We start from the raw sequence: 17239 nt of genomic DNA on the forward strand, positions 1-17239 counted from the left end.
AAGTTCCACTTTCCCTTTTCCCTTGACTTTCGCCGTTGAAGAGTTTCCCATGTATAGAACATTTCCGTCTTCGACTGGCGCATAAGTCAAAAATGCGTTTCTGTCTTTGCAAACATGCTTTGTAGCCCCCGAGTCAATCCACTATGCATCTTCACCTTCAAGGAAATTAACCTCGGATATCATGGCAACAAATTTTTCTTTGTTTCCATCCTTGTTTCCTTGAGTGTTCGACTTTTTATATCGACACTCCTTGTAGTGACCCGTCTTGCCACATTGGAAACATGCGTCTTTGTGCTTCTTGTTCTTTTCAGAACCCTTGCCTTGATGCTATTTCCTCTTCCGATTATCTTTCCAAGGTTGAGTAGTTGGAGCAGTAGGGGCATTTACCATATTGACATTTTCCACCATGTGTACTTGAGAGGATGTTATATCTTCTTTCTTGTCTCGAAGTCTTGATTCTTCCTCAACTTGGAGGGCTTGAATCAATTCTTCAAGAGAAATTTCCTCCTTTTTATGTTTAAGACTTTTTCGAAAGTCTTTCCAAGATGGTGGTAATTTGTCAATAATTGAGGGTATGATGACTGTATCATCAAGATTTACCCCTTGTTGATGAACTTGACTGATGATATGTTGGATCTCATGGATTTGATTCACTACCAACTTATCATCTGGCATTTTGTAATTCAAAAAATGACTTACAACAAACTTGTTGGCGGCGGCATTTTCAGTGAGATATTTTGTCTCCAAAGCCGTCCAAAGTCCACCTGCCGATTCCGTTCCTTGATAGATGTCGAAGAGTTCATCGGTCATGGCGTTGAGGATGTATCCTTTGCACAAATAGTCATCTTGATCCCATTTCCTCCTTCTACGGGTTTGGGCGAGTGTCTCGTTTTCCACTACTGCCGGTTTCGGGGTAGTCAGGACGTACACCACTTTGAGGGTGGTCAAAATGAAGTGAACCTTCTTCTGACATCTTTTGAAGTTCCCCTTGTTGAAATGTTCCAACTTCACAAAGTCTTGTGTCATTTGTGCTTCATTGACTGCGCCATGAAGATCTCCAACGAAGAAAAATTGTCTTAAGATTGTTGAAAAAAAGAACTTGTTGTGGATATGGGGAAAATAGTGAAAGAAAAGATGCTTCAAGGCATGATGTTGCTTTCCTTAAGACAATTTTCGCCCCCACCAGGTTTGTGCAAAGGGGATCCGCGAATTGCCTCCAAGATACAATGAAGCCTTGTAGGAATATCCTACAAATGTTTGACGACGCTTTGCACAAGCAGAATCAAAGCCAAAACACCTTTCAAGAATTTCAAGCCTTAGAGAAAATCACTAAAACTGTTTTTGCAGAAAACAGTTTTTAGGGTACTGTTTTATGAACAAGTTAACTAGAAAAACAAGAGAGTGAGAGATTGCTAGAGAGAGAAGTACAACAATAATTGTTTTTCTATATCTTGAAAAGATAGACATCTCTTTTTATAAAGCGTTAGATGTCTATTCGTTAAGGGAAACATCCCTTCAAGACATCTCTTGGATTGGTTTGAATAATTTCTATTCGATCACAACTCTTTGTGATTTAAGAGTCTTGGATCACCCACAAAGTGTCCCTTGTGTTTGAAAAACATCCATGACTGTTGGGAAGCAAAAGACATGAAGAAAGGTTAAAAACCGGAAGTGAAAAGCCATGTCTATTTTCTCCCAACGGATAGTTTTTCGAACATCCGCAGTAGACCGGGCTACCGCGGTCGCCCGCCGACATGCTTCTGTTCATTTATTTTTCTCGATCCAAAGAACCCCCAGTCGACCGGCCCTGTCTGAAATTTGTTTTTATATTTAAAATATAACTTGATAAAATCATTTTAATTTTTCAATACCATTTTGAAAATTCTCTAACACAATGTACAATGACTACAATACCACCCCTAATCTACAAGTAATGACTAAAGTACCCTATATACACGTTATTCAACAGATATCTTGGCACTTTTCTGTCACTGAAAGTGATTTGAGTGGCTTGCCATTACTTGATATTACGGAATTGCGAATGCAGAGGTTGCATTTTGTTTTACAAGGGTATTCATGGTCTATGCAGTCACCAGTGTAACACTTACTAATGCACATCTCTTTCAGTGTGTCCTCATACAAATCATCTGCAAAGTGGCTGATTATTTTAAAAAGATCCATAAAATTAATATAACAAATGCCCTGCTCATCATTGCAGGCAAACTTGATTAATCCTTTGATATCTTGTCATTTTCTCATGCCATTACTTGAATGATTTTTTCTTTTTGAAAAATTAGCATGTGTTGCTGAAATGATTTTTTTTTTTGAAAAATTACCAAATATTACATAATTTTTTCCTTTTGAAAAAAATACAATGTGTTGTTGCAAAGTCATTCATAAAGTAGCTCTCTTGTAAAAAGATAAAAAACTAATGATGAAGAGATGTCCTTGAGCAGAACTCGCTTGAGATATATATATATATATATATATATATATATATATATATATATATAGAGAGAGAGAGAGAGAGAGAGAGAGAGAGAGAGAGAGAGGAAAATGATTGTGAGCTTGAAGCTCATATAGCTTATATGAGCTTGAGGGCCCAAACACATGGGTCCCACATTTTTTGTTGTGATCCGAACCATTCATTTGCAAGGCCCCATCTTAGATAGGGTATGTACCAAAAATCAGCTCCATTGGATCATCCTAACCCCTCCAAAAACGGAGGGAAAAAATTGGCAGATTTGTGGCAAACGGTGTCTCTGCATTTTGCCCTCCACTTTTGGATGGGTTAGGATGATCCTATGCCCTCCACAAACGGTGTCTCTTCATCATATATCTCAAGCGAGTTCTGCTCAAGGACATCTCTTCATCATATATATATATATATATATATATATATATATATATATATATATATATATATATATATATAGTGATTTCTTGTCACCAATCTAATGACTGCAATTTTTGAGACTATACAGATGCAGAGAAGAAGATGAATGCTACTTACATTATCAGTGTTGCGAGGAAACTTGGGTGCTCCATATTTTTGCTCCCAGAAGACATAATGGAGGTGATTTGGTTACCGTTTTTATTTCATTTTACATCTTTTGATTTATTGGTCTAACCAAACACATTTGAATCGTACCACCATTTTTTTTCTCAGGTGAATCCGAAAATGATGCTTACACTAACAGCAAGCATCATGTATTGGTTCTTGAAAAAGCCTCTTGAAGAGAGGCCTAGTGTAGTTTCAGATAGCGAGAACGGAAGCTCATTGGAAACTCTTTCGATCTCAGCCGTAGATGACTGTGCGTCCAAGGCTTCTTTCACCGAAGAGAATGGAAAGAGATAATCGGGTTTTATTCATTTCTTTCTTGTAAATCTCTCTTTAATAGTTTTAGTACCCTGTTAGAAAACATTGTATCTAATTGTTTAACATTCAAAACTGCATGACATGGATCTGAGCTAACAGCTGGGTAGTATTGGAGTTATGTTTTCAGGTTTTCTTTCCTGTTCTGGAACTATTACAGCATTGGCAAATGTTCATGTAAATGGTAGCTTGGACTAGTTTTTCATGATAAATAGTATAGCTTCCTTCCACTGCTTGAAGGTTTTGGGTTTTTTTTTTGGCCTGATCCGACTTATCTATATCTATGCTACATATAACCGAAGCCTCCTCCCACCCCATTTTTTTGGCCCTGTTTGTTTTGGATTTTGAGTCCAAAAGTGATTATTGGACTCAAAATAGTGTTCAAGTTAGAGTCCAATAATCAGTTTTGGACCCAAAATCAATTCTCGAAATCCAAAACAAACATAGCCTAATGTTTGTATACTTTAGACTAGGAGCACCTCCTTGTTTACTAGAGTAATAAGCAAGATTGACTAGACTAGAAGCACCTCCTTGAGTACTTTTTACTGCTGGTTTACTTTCTATATATTTGTCTCCCTATTCGCCTGATTTAAAGAAAAAAACAGCAAATAACTGCCACATTTGCAATTGTACCATGTGTGAATATTCGGAAATTCAAACTCAAATAGGATTTTTCCGATTCTCAAAGAATGAGTGGATTGATTGAGAAAGATCTCTTGTTCTTAAGATCGTGATTATGACAGGGATTGAGCCTCTTGCTCAGTGGTCAAGGCTTTGCTTTTCAACCTTGAGGTCGGAGGTTCAATCACAGCTTACCTACCAAAACAAAAAAGAGACTCTGATTCTGATATTATCATCAATTCAGCCAAATATGCAGAAATCTTTCTCATTATTAGAGCGATCCTTAAAACACACACTCTCTCTCTCTCTCTCTCTCTCTCTCTCAGACACACCTAATAAAATTATAGATCTTATCTAAATATTCCTTATGTATGCTTCTCTCTCAAGCTCTCTCTCATTCCCTCCCACCTTTTTCTCTCAAACAGTAACCTCTTTTTAAATGTCTCAGGTCGGGTTTGGTATTTTATGAGAAAGCCCGAGATTCATAAACCCAACCCGACCTGAGATAGTTTCACCGTTCAAGTCAGGTAACTGGAAATTTTAAAGCTATCCATTCAGCAATTTTTCTGCTTTTATTTTGGCTAATATTATCAACACAATTAATGTATTGGTTTTAACAGATTTGTACCATTATGTCCTTCCAACATATCTTCTTTTCTCGTTTTGTCCATTTTTCTGTGATTATTCTGTAAATGTTGGGTGTTTTCATCTTCAACGAGGGGGATATGTTAGTATGAGAATTTATATGATGGGTGGCTGTGAAAACACGTGAAATCTAAAAAGGTAGGTACGGCCCACTCCATATGAAGATCCAAACCGTTCATCTGTTTGGGCACAACATAAATAGGCTGTGCCCCAAAAATCATCTCCATAGGATGATCCTAACCCTCCAATCTGAACTGATCTGAATATGGAGTGCCCCAAAAATCATTTATGGAATCTTCTACAGATCGGAGGGTTAGGATCATCCTATGGAAATGATTTTTGGGGCACAACCTATTTACGTTGTGCCCAAACAGATGAACGGTTTAGATCATCATATGGAATCTTCCTGTTGGAACGCCTGATAAATTTCTTTGCATGCATTTGATTCTTTTCCCAATTTTGTACATAAAGCTTGATGTTATAAAAAGACATGAATTTACATACAACAACTGTATTTCTTTTTAAATAAACATGAATAGATTATATATACAATTCTATTCAATAACACACATAGCATATACAAATATTGTATTTCATTTTAGTAAACAGAACTTCAAAAATAAAAAAATACCTGTGAATTCAGTCATACAAAGTGCATTCTTTGATAATTGCTCGATATATGGAGTTGAGGCAACAAAAGCATTGAAACTTTGAAGTTTTATGGCAGATGAAGCAAGAATGTCAGCTATAAATCCATCGATCTTTTGTTTCCAACAACCTGGAATCCTTTCCCACAGGCTGAGGATGATGAAGTATGCCTCTTAAGAAGGTCGTTGTTCAGTCTCTTACGTATATCGCCTCTTCTTCCTTGGCTATCAGCAGGCAGCTTTACTTTATAAGCAACTTTGCCCACTTTAGCTAGAACTTCATATGGTCCATAAAACCTCTTGCTTAATTTCTGAGATGTTCTATTAGCAACCGACTGTTGACGATAAGGTTGGAGTTCGAGCAAAACCCATGTACCTATGTCAAATTTGGCCTGACTCAAATTTGTCTTAAGGCGAGTTAAAAGAACATCTCGTTGTCTTAATTCAGTGTCAACAGCCTCAATAGAAGAAGTTCCTGCAATGTAAGTTGGTAATGACAGAGGGGGTCGTCCATATACAGCTTCAAAAGGGGTCATTTGAATGGCACTGTGAAAAGAAGTGTTGTAAGAATATTCTGCCCATAACAAATACGCCTGGCAGTGCTTCGGATTCTCTTGAGAAAAGGCTTGTAAATATTGCTCGATACACCGATATAATACTCCAGATTGGCCATCAGTTTGTGGATGGTAAGCAGAAGAAAGATTTAAAGATGTCCCACTCAGTTTAAAAAGTTCGGACCCAAACTTACTAATAAAGATGTGATCTTGATCAGAAACGATAGATTTGGGCATACCATGAAATTTAATCACCATTTCTGTAAAGAGTTTAGCGACTTTGATGGCATTGAAGGTAAATGGTAAAGCTCCAAATGAGCATATTTGGACAATCTGTCGATTACAACCGGTATAGTTGTGAAACCATTCGAATTTTGCAACTCCACAAGGAAGTCCATCGCCACATCCTCCCAAATCAAGTTCGGTATGGGTAAAGATTGTAATAACCCTGACGGTGGAGCAGTAGAGTACTTAGTTTGCTGACATATCAAACAATCCTTCACAAATTGTTTAACATAAATCCTTAATTTGAACCAAAAAAATTGCAGAGACTTTCTTAATGGTGCGTAATATGCCAGGATGTAGTTCCACTTAGTCCAGTTAGCCTAATTGTACTCGCTTTTGTTGCCCCATCATAGCATGAAAACTGATTTTTGCGGAATTTTCCGATGTAAACATTTCAGTATGCTCCTCTAGGGGGTCAGCAAGATGTTCATTCAAAAGAAAATCAGTATCCTCATCTATTGCTGATAAATGATATAATCTTCTCCTACAATCGTGTCCCTGGGTATATTTTTCATCACAAAAGTAACAAAGCCCTTTTTCTCTTTTGTTTTTTAGTTCCTCCTTGGTAAGTTGTCTGGTACAAATCGGTGTTTGTGTTAATGGAGGTGCAGGGACTGCTTTAACAGGGGCATTAGGAGGATTTGGTAATAATCCCGGTCCCCCTACATGTTTAAGCGAATTTGATTTCCAGAATTTCCTCATATCGTCGTACTTTTGTTCATAGATTCGAGCTAAAGAAATAGTTTGCAGTAAAGAAGATGGTTGTAATACTTGTAATTCTCTCTTTAAATCTGGTTTAAGGCCAGAAATACAAAAATTGTTGAGGAATGCTTCAGAGAGACAACCGACCTTATTCGACAACTCCTCGAATCTTGACTGGTAATCTTCAACAGAGGATGTTTGATGAAGCTTTGCAAGCTCGCCTTTGGGGTCTTCATAAATAGATGGACCAAATCGGATCTTGATTGCATCCAGAAAACCCTTCCAAGAATGTATTAGATTGTTTGCTTTAGCCCATTGAAACCAAGCAAGTGCAGGACCGTGAAATGAAGAAATTGCTAATCGTTGTTCATCAGGGATACTGTAATAGCTAAAGAACTGTTCGATCTTGGATGTCCATCCAATTGGATCAGTACCATTGAATATTGGAACATCCATACGAACAAATTTACTGAAATTTGTCGGAATTGAAACAATTGCATCGTCGGAGTTACCTGAGGGATGTTGATAGGCATTTGTTTGTTGGGAGCAGCTAGATTGGGGCCTACTCTGCAATTGTTTAATCATAATGACTAATTCTTCATGTTGTTGCGACTGTAAAAGCCTTAACTCATTGAGTTGTTGTTGATGTTGCTTGAGTTGTTCATCGATCCTTGACTGAGAGCGCGTGTTATCTGCCAATGTAGAGATTTTGATGAAGAAGGAGACTGGGTCCTTGAGTTGGATAAATGAAAGCAACAATGATACGATCCTTGAATTGGATCGCTCGCACAGATAACCGAATTGAAATAAAGAAGAGATTAGGAAGAGGGAACAGCGTGAGGGAGAAAAGAGAAAAAGATAGAAAGAAGAATTTTTATTTCAAAATGGTCATCATACAGTAGTTTCACATCTATTTAAAGACTCTCTCTAACTGTTTGTTACAACTGGAACCTCATCCTAACTAACTATTATTCCCTTTTGATTGATCCTAACTAACTATTATTCTCTTATTACAGCTAATAACTGACATAATCCTCCAGCCATAGAGGTTTCTTTTTAAGCCTGGTTCCTCTGTTGTTCAACATGAACTTCTAAGTCTTCTTCACATTTATCACTTCCCATGTCTTTAGTATTCTGACGGGCTTCTTGCTCAATCTCTAAAGTCATCATCTGCAGTCATGGTTTGGTCTTTGTTATCGTCATCTGAATCCATTTTTGTGCCTCTATATACCGAGTCTTCGTCGTCCGTCAGCATAAACTTCGAGCATGATGTGCACTTCGAGCAACTCTCGAAGCAAAGTCCATTGTTCAATGCAATTGCATCTTCTTGAGACTGACATCTACTTTTCCCAAAGTTGAAACTCTCAACGCAAACTAGTATCGGTAATGACTTCCACCATCTTGTAGCTCCGAACACTGAAAAAGTATATGAACCTTCGGATCTTATGCGTTAGATATTATGGATTTTATTAGAGACGGTATTCATCCGTTGCGAAAATCAATACCGTCGCTAATAATTGATATTTTAATATTAGCTAACAGTCACAATTGCTGCCTGATATAGGTGGTGGCAGATGACAGTTGTTAATATAAATATTTATAACGGATAGTAACCGTCGCCCTTCCCATTTGTTTTTTTAAGGGAAAAATACACTTACACCCCCTCTACTTTCTGACACATACACTTCTAACCCTGACTTTCAGAACGTGACAAGTACACCCCTTGAAGTTCATTTTTGATTTAAAGGCACCCCCTACTTCAACGAGCCGTCTGTTTAACCCAACGGATTGGCATTAACTAACCATGGTTGATATTTTGATGACGGAAATGCCCTCGTCTCTGCGTTGAAGAGATCATTCCAGACGTAGTTTTTCTTTTTTGAAAAATCTGTAACTCCGTTCAGCGGAAAGATTGGGGCTAAGGGTTAGGGTATTTGTAACTCCACTGAAATGATTGTTGGCTAGGATTAGGGTTTCCATTTTCCGCAACTTGGTTTCTTCATTCGAAGAGGCATTTGGGTTGGGAATTTCTTTAGGATTAGGGTTTCCATTTTCCCCAACTTCGTTTCTTCCTTTGAAGACGATGGCATCCAGTGGCTCCTCTTCGGGTTACGCAATGACAACATGCCATTGTGGGCAATGAGCACCCATCAGAAAGTCATGAACGAGCAATAGTTTTGGGAGAAGGTTTTTGGGGTGTTCTGGGTTTGAGGTGATCAATGTGGTTAATGGTGTTTGTTTCCTGTTATTGTTTGTTATCCCTAAATGATCTTGTTTGTTTTCAGATGGATGTTGCGTGTGGGTTCTTCAAATGGGTTGATCCACCAATTTGTCTTCATGGACGAGTTAATATACCGAAGATTATGGAGAGGTTTTCGAAATTGATGGAGGAGATTGAAAGGTTGGAGAAGCTTGAGGTTGATGTTGCGATGTATCGTCGACGGGAGAAGTTTCTTCAGACCTCACTTGCAATTTCATGGGGTGGAGCCCTCCTCTTTGTTGTTTTCCTAGTGGTTGTACTTTATGGGATGTAGGAAGATGGTAGTGATGTTAGGAACATTTTTTAATCTGACCTAATGTAAGAAATCTAAAATGGAAGTGATGGAATTGATGTACTTTTGTAATCTACTACAATTGTTGTGTTTGAGGGGGCAATTGTAGTGCATTTTGAGTAATGGGAGTTATGTTATTATCAGTCTACAATTCTTCTGTTTATGACATTTGATTTGCTATGTGATGTTAGTTTGAACATTTCAGGTTTCAATTGGGGAGAATTTTTAGAAAGGGATTGGTAGATGGCAATTCAGTTGTTGAATAGCATTACAAACCTAGGTGCTACTGTAAGCCCAATGGTTTCCACCTTGGCATTCCCATCTTATTTTGATGATTCCAATACACAAGTGATTTATGATCACTAATATGTTTGATTGTCTAAGTTGTAGATCACATTGGTGCTAAGACAACATTGCTTGGATTGAGGCCAAGAAGATCTCATTGGACCACATCATGAAGGTCAAAGACATCGAAGTCCAAGACAAATGAAGACTTGAAGAATCCATTGAAGACCAAGTCATATTTAGATTGTAAAAGATCCAATCTTAGTTTTAGATTTTAGAGGCATAATTAAGCAAATAAACAAACACCCTAAATATATAACTGATTGTCTTTGTGGTGTTCCAACTATGTGGAACCCTCATAACAATCCCAAGTTGGTGTAAAATTGGAAGCCCAAAAACAGTAGTGAAAATTTGCATGAAATAGGCTTCTTGGAACTCCGAGATAAATTCTCGGAACTCCGAGAAATGGTCCAGTAGACTTTTTTTCATCTTCTGTGTGTATTCCCGGAACTCCGAGATTTTTTCTCGGAACTCCGAGAAATATTCTCGGAACTCCGAGAACACTACAACGGTCGGATTTTTAGCCGTTGCGATTTTTCCTAGAATTACAACAATGCCATTGAACGGTCATATTTTGGTTTTCCTATATATATGGGCATTTCAAACATTCAAATCATCAATCCTAACACTCTAAAACTTCATTTGAACATCCAAAGAGTGAACCAAACTTGATTATGCCTCTCATCCTCTAAAGATTAGGATTCAGATCATAGGCTCAATTTGTACATCTTCTGCAATTCTTGTAAACTCTTGTGAGGGATTTTTTTGTTCTTTCTTTCTTAGTTAAGAACTTTGTATCGGGCGAGTGTTCGGAGAAGCGTAGCCCACTCTCCGTGGTGAAGATTGCCACCAAGGTTAAAGGTAATCGGAATTTGTAATCGGCACCGATCTTCGCCGAAGTTAAGAAGATCACATAGTGAAGCCATCAACTGGTTTGGTTGGTGGAGTGGAGTAGGCCTCGCGTTTGGAGGACCGAACCACTTTAAATCTCGGGTGCAATCTCTCTTACTCTTGCTCTTTATTTGCATTTGCACTTTAGATTTAACTTGCGTGCTTGAATTTCTTTTTGATCTCTTAATTTCCAAAATTGGGTTTGAGTTTTCAAAAGAGTTAAAACTTGTTAGTAACCTAATTCTTCCCTCCTCATAAGTTGCCGTACTCGGGACCACCCTTGGAATTTCAGCTACATTACGCACACAGGGTTGAAATTATAGAAATGAGTAAATGGCAATTCAGTTGTTGAATAGCATTACAAACTGTAGACACCCCATCTTGACCGTGCCCTAATCCCTTCATGTTTGAGCAAAGCCTCATCAAATAAATGAGATAGAACCCCAAATTTCACCTCAAGCTAGCTTAGGGTCCCAGCTAAGCCCCTGCAAAATTCCAGGAAGAGCCGAGCGCGTTTGCCCAGCAAACGGGCTGAGAGAGTATATGTAGTGCAATCAAAGGATGGCCCACTAGGTTTTGATTTTTATCCCAAAATCCTTGCTTTTTAATGAAAATCTAGGTCAACCTAATGCTTCAAATGCCCATGAACACATATTTAGAAGCCTCGAGACTTCAGAAAAGCCCCTGCAAAATCTCAGAAAAATCCGACGAAAATTTTCGGAAAAGACAAGCCAAGTTGGTACAGTTATCAAATATGGGAGGGGTGTATTATCCAAGTGAATTCACGCATTTGTGCGCTTATCAAATGGGGTGCCCTTATCAAATTTCTAAAAACCTATAAATATGAGATTAAGCCTCATTTTACAGGATCGAGCTTTTTTCTGAAAATCAAATAGAGAGAGAAACTCTGCGATTTCTTAGTGAGAGAAAACCGATCTCGCTTCCGATCGTCTTCCTCGGCCAAAAGTCCGGCCGGATTGTCGGAATTCCGACCTAATAGTCCTTCATGAGTCCTTTTCCTTCCCTTATGTGTTTGTTTCCTGTTTAGAAAGGCTTAGATCGAGAGAGAGTTGAGAATTGAGAAAAATCTAGAGAAAGAAGGAAAATCAGAGGAGGAAAAGGGGATCTGAGCTTTTCTGAATTGCAGAGAGATCAAGAGGAAAGCTAGGGAAGAAGAAGAAGGTTTGGAGCCCTAATTTCTTGATCCGATCATCTTATTCATCATCTTCTTCTCCGGTAGCTTTTCTGGTGCCGATCTCCCTTAGATCCATCCATTAAACCCTAGATCTGAGATTTTATTCTCATCCTCTACTTCTCCGGCCAACTCCACTCTTTCTTCTCCGGCTACAACTCCGGTGAGTTCATTTTTTTCCGATCGGTATATATATATATATATATATATATATGTATATATATTATTTTTATTTTTTATTTTTTCTCTTTTCTTTGTTTTTCTAGCTTAATTATAGATCATAATTTCTTTTAGAATCACAGATCTTATTCCTCAAAATCATACTTTTTATTTTATTTTTATTTTTCGGCTGCAACTCCGGTCAGATTCCGGCCTAACTCCGGCTAATTTTAATCCGAATCTCATTTTTATTTTTTCTTTCTTCTGACCTTAAAACCTTAGATTTATGCTTTAGGAACCCTAATTCTTCATTAATCCCATCAGCAAAACTCTATTTCTCTGATAATTTTCTCCTTCCTCCCTGGCAATTTCGCCTGAGATCCGATTGATCTCCAACCAATTTTGCTTTGATTTTTTGAGCCTCTTCACATGTACAAGAATAGTATATAGTCATTTTGTGAGATATAGGGGTATAACTGGATTAATAACCTTGACCTTTCTTTGATTTAATTCATCTCTGTCTGTATTTGTGTATGTTTAAATTCAAGGTATATTTTAACTCAACTGTGTGTGTATGTGTATGTGTATGTCTGTGGATGTGTACTGTTACTTTTAGCCCTTGTTTTAAATTGACCTTTGTTTCAACTCAGAGCACATTGGCTGCCCCCTGTTTTGCACACTGTTGGCCTATGGCCCAGTCATTGTTTTGCACACTGCTGGCCTATGTCCCAGCCCCTGTTTTGACCCTTGTTGAATCAATCCATTATGTGACAGTTTAGTCCAATGAATAAGTTCCCTGTTTGCACATATTCTGTTCACGTATCAGCCCAATTTTTGCACAGTGGTGGTTCATTATTTAGTGCAGCTTTTGTGCATTGCTAGTTGATTAAGCTCATTGTCATTCGCACATAAATCCAGCCTATGATTTGACATTTGTTTTGCCATAAATCTTTCTCAATATTGCACACAAATTGATCACATTTTTTCACACAAATCTGTCACAATATCACTCACAAATTTGTCTTAATTTTATATATATTGGTCTCGGTTTTGGCACATTGCAGCTTGCATTTCTGTTCCAGTTTTCATAACAAATTTGCACATATATCAGCCCCTGTTGGCATTAAAACCTGCACATATGTTGGTCCCTGTTTGACATATAATTTACATATATGTCAGCCCCTGCTTGGCATCAAAATCTGCACACAGTTCACCCCAGTTTTAGCACAAAATCTGCTATAGATATGTTCCTAGTTTTATCAGATTTAGTCCATAAATTTACACATATGTGCAATCCTCACACCACATTGGCACTTGGAACACTCCTATGTGCAGTTCTCACATCACTTTGGCATTTGGAATATTTTTTTCATTTTAATATATGTATTACTCTCTTCATTTTAATATTTATAGCCCTCTTATACCTTAATAGTGGTAGTCATCTTCACATTGACTTTGGTAGCCACATTTCACCCTCATTGTTTTTACACTTGAATCTGCATAAGTGATGCCCCCTTGTTATGCACTAAAATTTGTATAAATTAGAATTATCATAATCTTTTGATCTTTTTAATACTTTTCTCTTATATTAAGCATTTGAGTTAGGTTTGAAGATGGTGATAAATGAATTGTTCAGGTGAGATTATCTTGAAAGCTTATTATACTTGTCTCTCTTTTATTTAAATAAATTATTTTAGGAAGAAGGAGATCAGATGACTACTCTATTCGATATTATCGACATGAGTACTGTCTGATCTCAAGGCGGGTTTAGAAATATTATCATGTGTATTTGTGATATCAGATGATTACTTTAGCATCATCTGATTTCACCCCCATATTGGGGCAGCGCTTGTGGTTGGGCATAGAAGTGTTTGATGTTGTTTTTTTTACTTTATTAGGCTATCCAGCGGCTGGTCTGGACTAATTAATGTTGTTTATCATTTCATGATTGCTATAGATTGTGTATTTTATTATTGAAAATTCTTCTTTGCTTAGCACTTGATTTTTTTTATAAGAATAGAAATAGAATTTGCGATTATCTAGAATCCCCTTTCATTGCAAGGGCGATGAAGGCGCTAGCCCAAGCCCATCATTAGAGGACTTACTCAGTCCAAATATCACTCCCTTCTTTTACTTAAAAGACTTATCCAGTCTTTATGGTGTGTATCCCCTAGACATTAGAAACCCATTCATTGCAAGGGCAATGAAAGAGTTCTCTAGAGCCCTCTCAGGGAGACAGGCTATGTCTCAGACAGAGAAAGTTGTATCCTTTAGAGACAAGCTTTGTCTCATTAGTGAGTCCATCCTTAGGAGACATGCCATGTCTCGTCAGCACCTCTCTTGGAGCTCATCTTTGTGTTTAGGAGTCTCACCCAATCTCATTCTCTTGCTAAACCTTCTCTTTGTGCGTCTTTTGGTTTTGGGAGAACACCCTACTCGGCTTGGCATCATACCCCTACCCTTATGGGTATTGGGTTGCACATTTGTTGCACCCTAGGGCTAGGTAGCTGTCCGGCCCGGCTGGGTGTTTTACCTTTGCCAAATATGCACAAGGTCTCTTTTTCCTTGTTAGCATTTTTCTCTATCCTACCTCTGTGTCTAAGAGACTTACTCAGTCTCATTTTCTTGCTAAACCTCCTCTTTGTGCGTCTTTTGGTTTTGGGAGAACACCTTACTCGGCTTGGCATCATACCCCTACCCTTATGGGTATTGGGTTGCACATTTGTTGCACCCTAGGGCTAGGTAGCTGTCCGGCCCGGCTAGGTGTTTTACCTTTGCCAAATATGCACAAGGTCTCTTTTTCCTTATTACTTGTGAGCTTTATCTTAGCTTGATAGTCCACTAGCATAGGAATCCGTCCTTAATCTAGAGAGTCAGTCCTCTTGTTCAGGAATCAAATTCTATCATCATAGGGGTTAGGATTCTATCTTACCTGTCATTCAAATCATGTTTTTTTCTATCCGCTCCTGCAAGGTATAGGATACTGTCCAACCCTTGCAGAGTTGTTATTCTGTTCATTCCCCCGCAAAGCATATGATGCTGTCCAACCTTTGCGGGATATCAGGAGTCTGTCCTCCCCTCATGATGATAGGATTCAATCCTTTTTGTGTTAAAAACTCAAAAAACACTATAAAACAACCAAAACAACAAAAAACATTTTAAAATCCAAAAATCTCAAAAATCTCGAGTCATTAGGAGTAGCTAGGAATTCTGTTCCGAACTACGTTGGCTTGATCCCTTTCAACAGGGTACGTAGTGCAGCTTGGGATCCACATCCCAGGTCCAGCCAAACCTTTAAAAATAAACTTTTCCAACCTTCCAAAAATACAAAAACTTCTTCAAAACCTTTTCAAAAAAGATCTTCCCCTAGAGTTAGGATTCTGTCCTAGCTATTTGAGGTGTTTTAGAGTTAGGAGTCTGTCCTGTTTTTGTTGATATGGTGTGTCATGTCGTGTGAGTGTCCCTAGAGTTAGGAGGCCTCGAGTCGATCGGTTAGACATTTAGTCGAATCGATGGCTAGACTGGGAAGCATATAGTCAGCCCATGGTTTTCCTTAGGTTGCACAGCCTAGTTACACATAGGATGTAGGGCCCACCTGTATTAGTTTAAGGCTAATCAACCTGCATTAGTTAGGGCATATTAAGTCCTAAAAATTACAATTCACTTGAATTTAAGCAATCATACAAAAAGCTTTAAAAATCAGTCGAGTTTAGTGGATCGAGTCTAGGATAGCGGTTCTAGATGGTTAGGCATAGTAGTTTAAAATAGGGCATCGAACTACGTTGACTCTGATTCTTCCCGAGGCCGGGATACGTAGAGCAGCTAGGATGGATGACCATCTTGGTCCGAGTCAAGTCCTGCATTAGAGTTTTAGGATTTGTCTTGTCCAGTCATGTATAGAATTGATTTGTGTTGCGTGTTTTGATGTGTTTTCTTATTTTTATGTACAGATCCTATGCTTTTAGCTGTAGCATGCATGTGTTTGCACACCAGAACTTAGACACCAATTAGGTTTGACATTCATAACCTAGTTATTCTCAGGTGACACTTCTTTTATTTCTTTTATGTGTGTTTATTATTCCTCCGAGACATGCATGATTAGATAGACGTTTTCTCGGAGATTTGTGTTCCCATTTCATATGACTTTCGCCCAAAACTCTTCAAAATTATTAAGTAAATGGCATAAGAGACCAGGTGTTTACACTTGGGCGGATGAGGTGCTCTTTAGACCTTCCGAATTCGTAACCAGGCACGAACCTTCTTTTATATCTCTGGTTATCCGTTGCAACAGAGCATAGTATGGGATCCAGGGCCCATTTGCCTTTTTCCTTGGATGGCGACTCTTCTTTGTTTAAGCTACGCCTCGAATCTGGGCTAGTCCCCGAATCGAGAGGTATCTCACCCTTTGTATCACCACTCATGCTGTGAGGGGCACTTCTTTCGAGAGTTCCTTGGTAGAGCTCTCCATTCACGTGGATGATCCATTTGAGACAGTTAGTGCGTGGGGGCTCGTCCCTCACCGCCGCCTCTCTCGGATCGGGGTCCACACAAACCCAGGCACTACATCACACACCCAGGGCTAAAATTGTAGAAATGGGTAAATGGCAATTCAGTTGTTTCGATAGCATTACAAACCCAAGTAATACATCACAAACCCAGGAACTACATTACACAAAGCACATTCATTGAATGCAACTATACAACCATTACACACCCAGACAGTACATCACAGACACAGGCAGTACACACCCATGCAGTACATTAGACACCCAAGCACTCATTAAATGAATAGCATTACACATCCACTATACTCCTAGTCACTTCATTACACACCCACCCACTTCATTACACACCCAACCACTTCATTGCACAGCCAGCCACTTCTTTACACACCCAACCACTTCATTGCACAGCCAGCCACTTCTTTACACACTCAACCACTTCATTACACACCCAGGCAGTCAGACAATTAGGAGAATTACACAACTTGGCAGGCACTCTGTCATTACACACCCACTCACTCTTTCATTGAATACGACCAATATTAGATTCAATATAGCCCTGCAACCTGTTTAAGAACCACATTCATTACAAAATAACAATGGAACATTGCTTACAAACAGATTCATTACAACATGTACTAAACATTCATTACAATCAGATTCATTACAACCTGTAATGAACATTCATTACAATCAGATTCATTATAACCTGTTTGAAGAGTCATTACAAACAAATTCATTACAACCCACATTCATTGATAACGATTA

The 17239-nt window shown here is 38.4% G+C and overlaps 1 protein-coding gene across 1 annotated transcript in view; it reads left to right on the plus strand.

Annotated features, from left to right (window-relative positions):
• The window catches only part of LOC143889928 (fimbrin-2-like), a 41768-nt gene extending 38141 nt beyond the window's left edge, over positions 1-3627 (plus strand). Inside the window, exons 13-14 of the mRNA XM_077394330.1 lie at positions 2985-3076; positions 3170-3627. Of these exons, the coding sequence (XP_077250445.1) occupies positions 2985-3076; positions 3170-3358 (281 nt within the window). The 3' untranslated portion in view covers positions 3359-3627. The remainder of the gene's footprint in view (positions 1-2984; positions 3077-3169) is intronic.
• The last annotated feature ends 13612 nt before the right edge of the window (positions 3628-17239 follow it).

The sequence above is a fragment of the Tasmannia lanceolata genome, unplaced genomic scaffold (assembly GCF_043159265.1).
Source record: "Tasmannia lanceolata isolate RefF3 unplaced genomic scaffold, GAP_Taslan_0.1 ptg000013l, whole genome shotgun sequence".
Taxonomy (NCBI): Eukaryota; Viridiplantae; Streptophyta; class Magnoliopsida; order Canellales; family Winteraceae; genus Tasmannia; species Tasmannia lanceolata.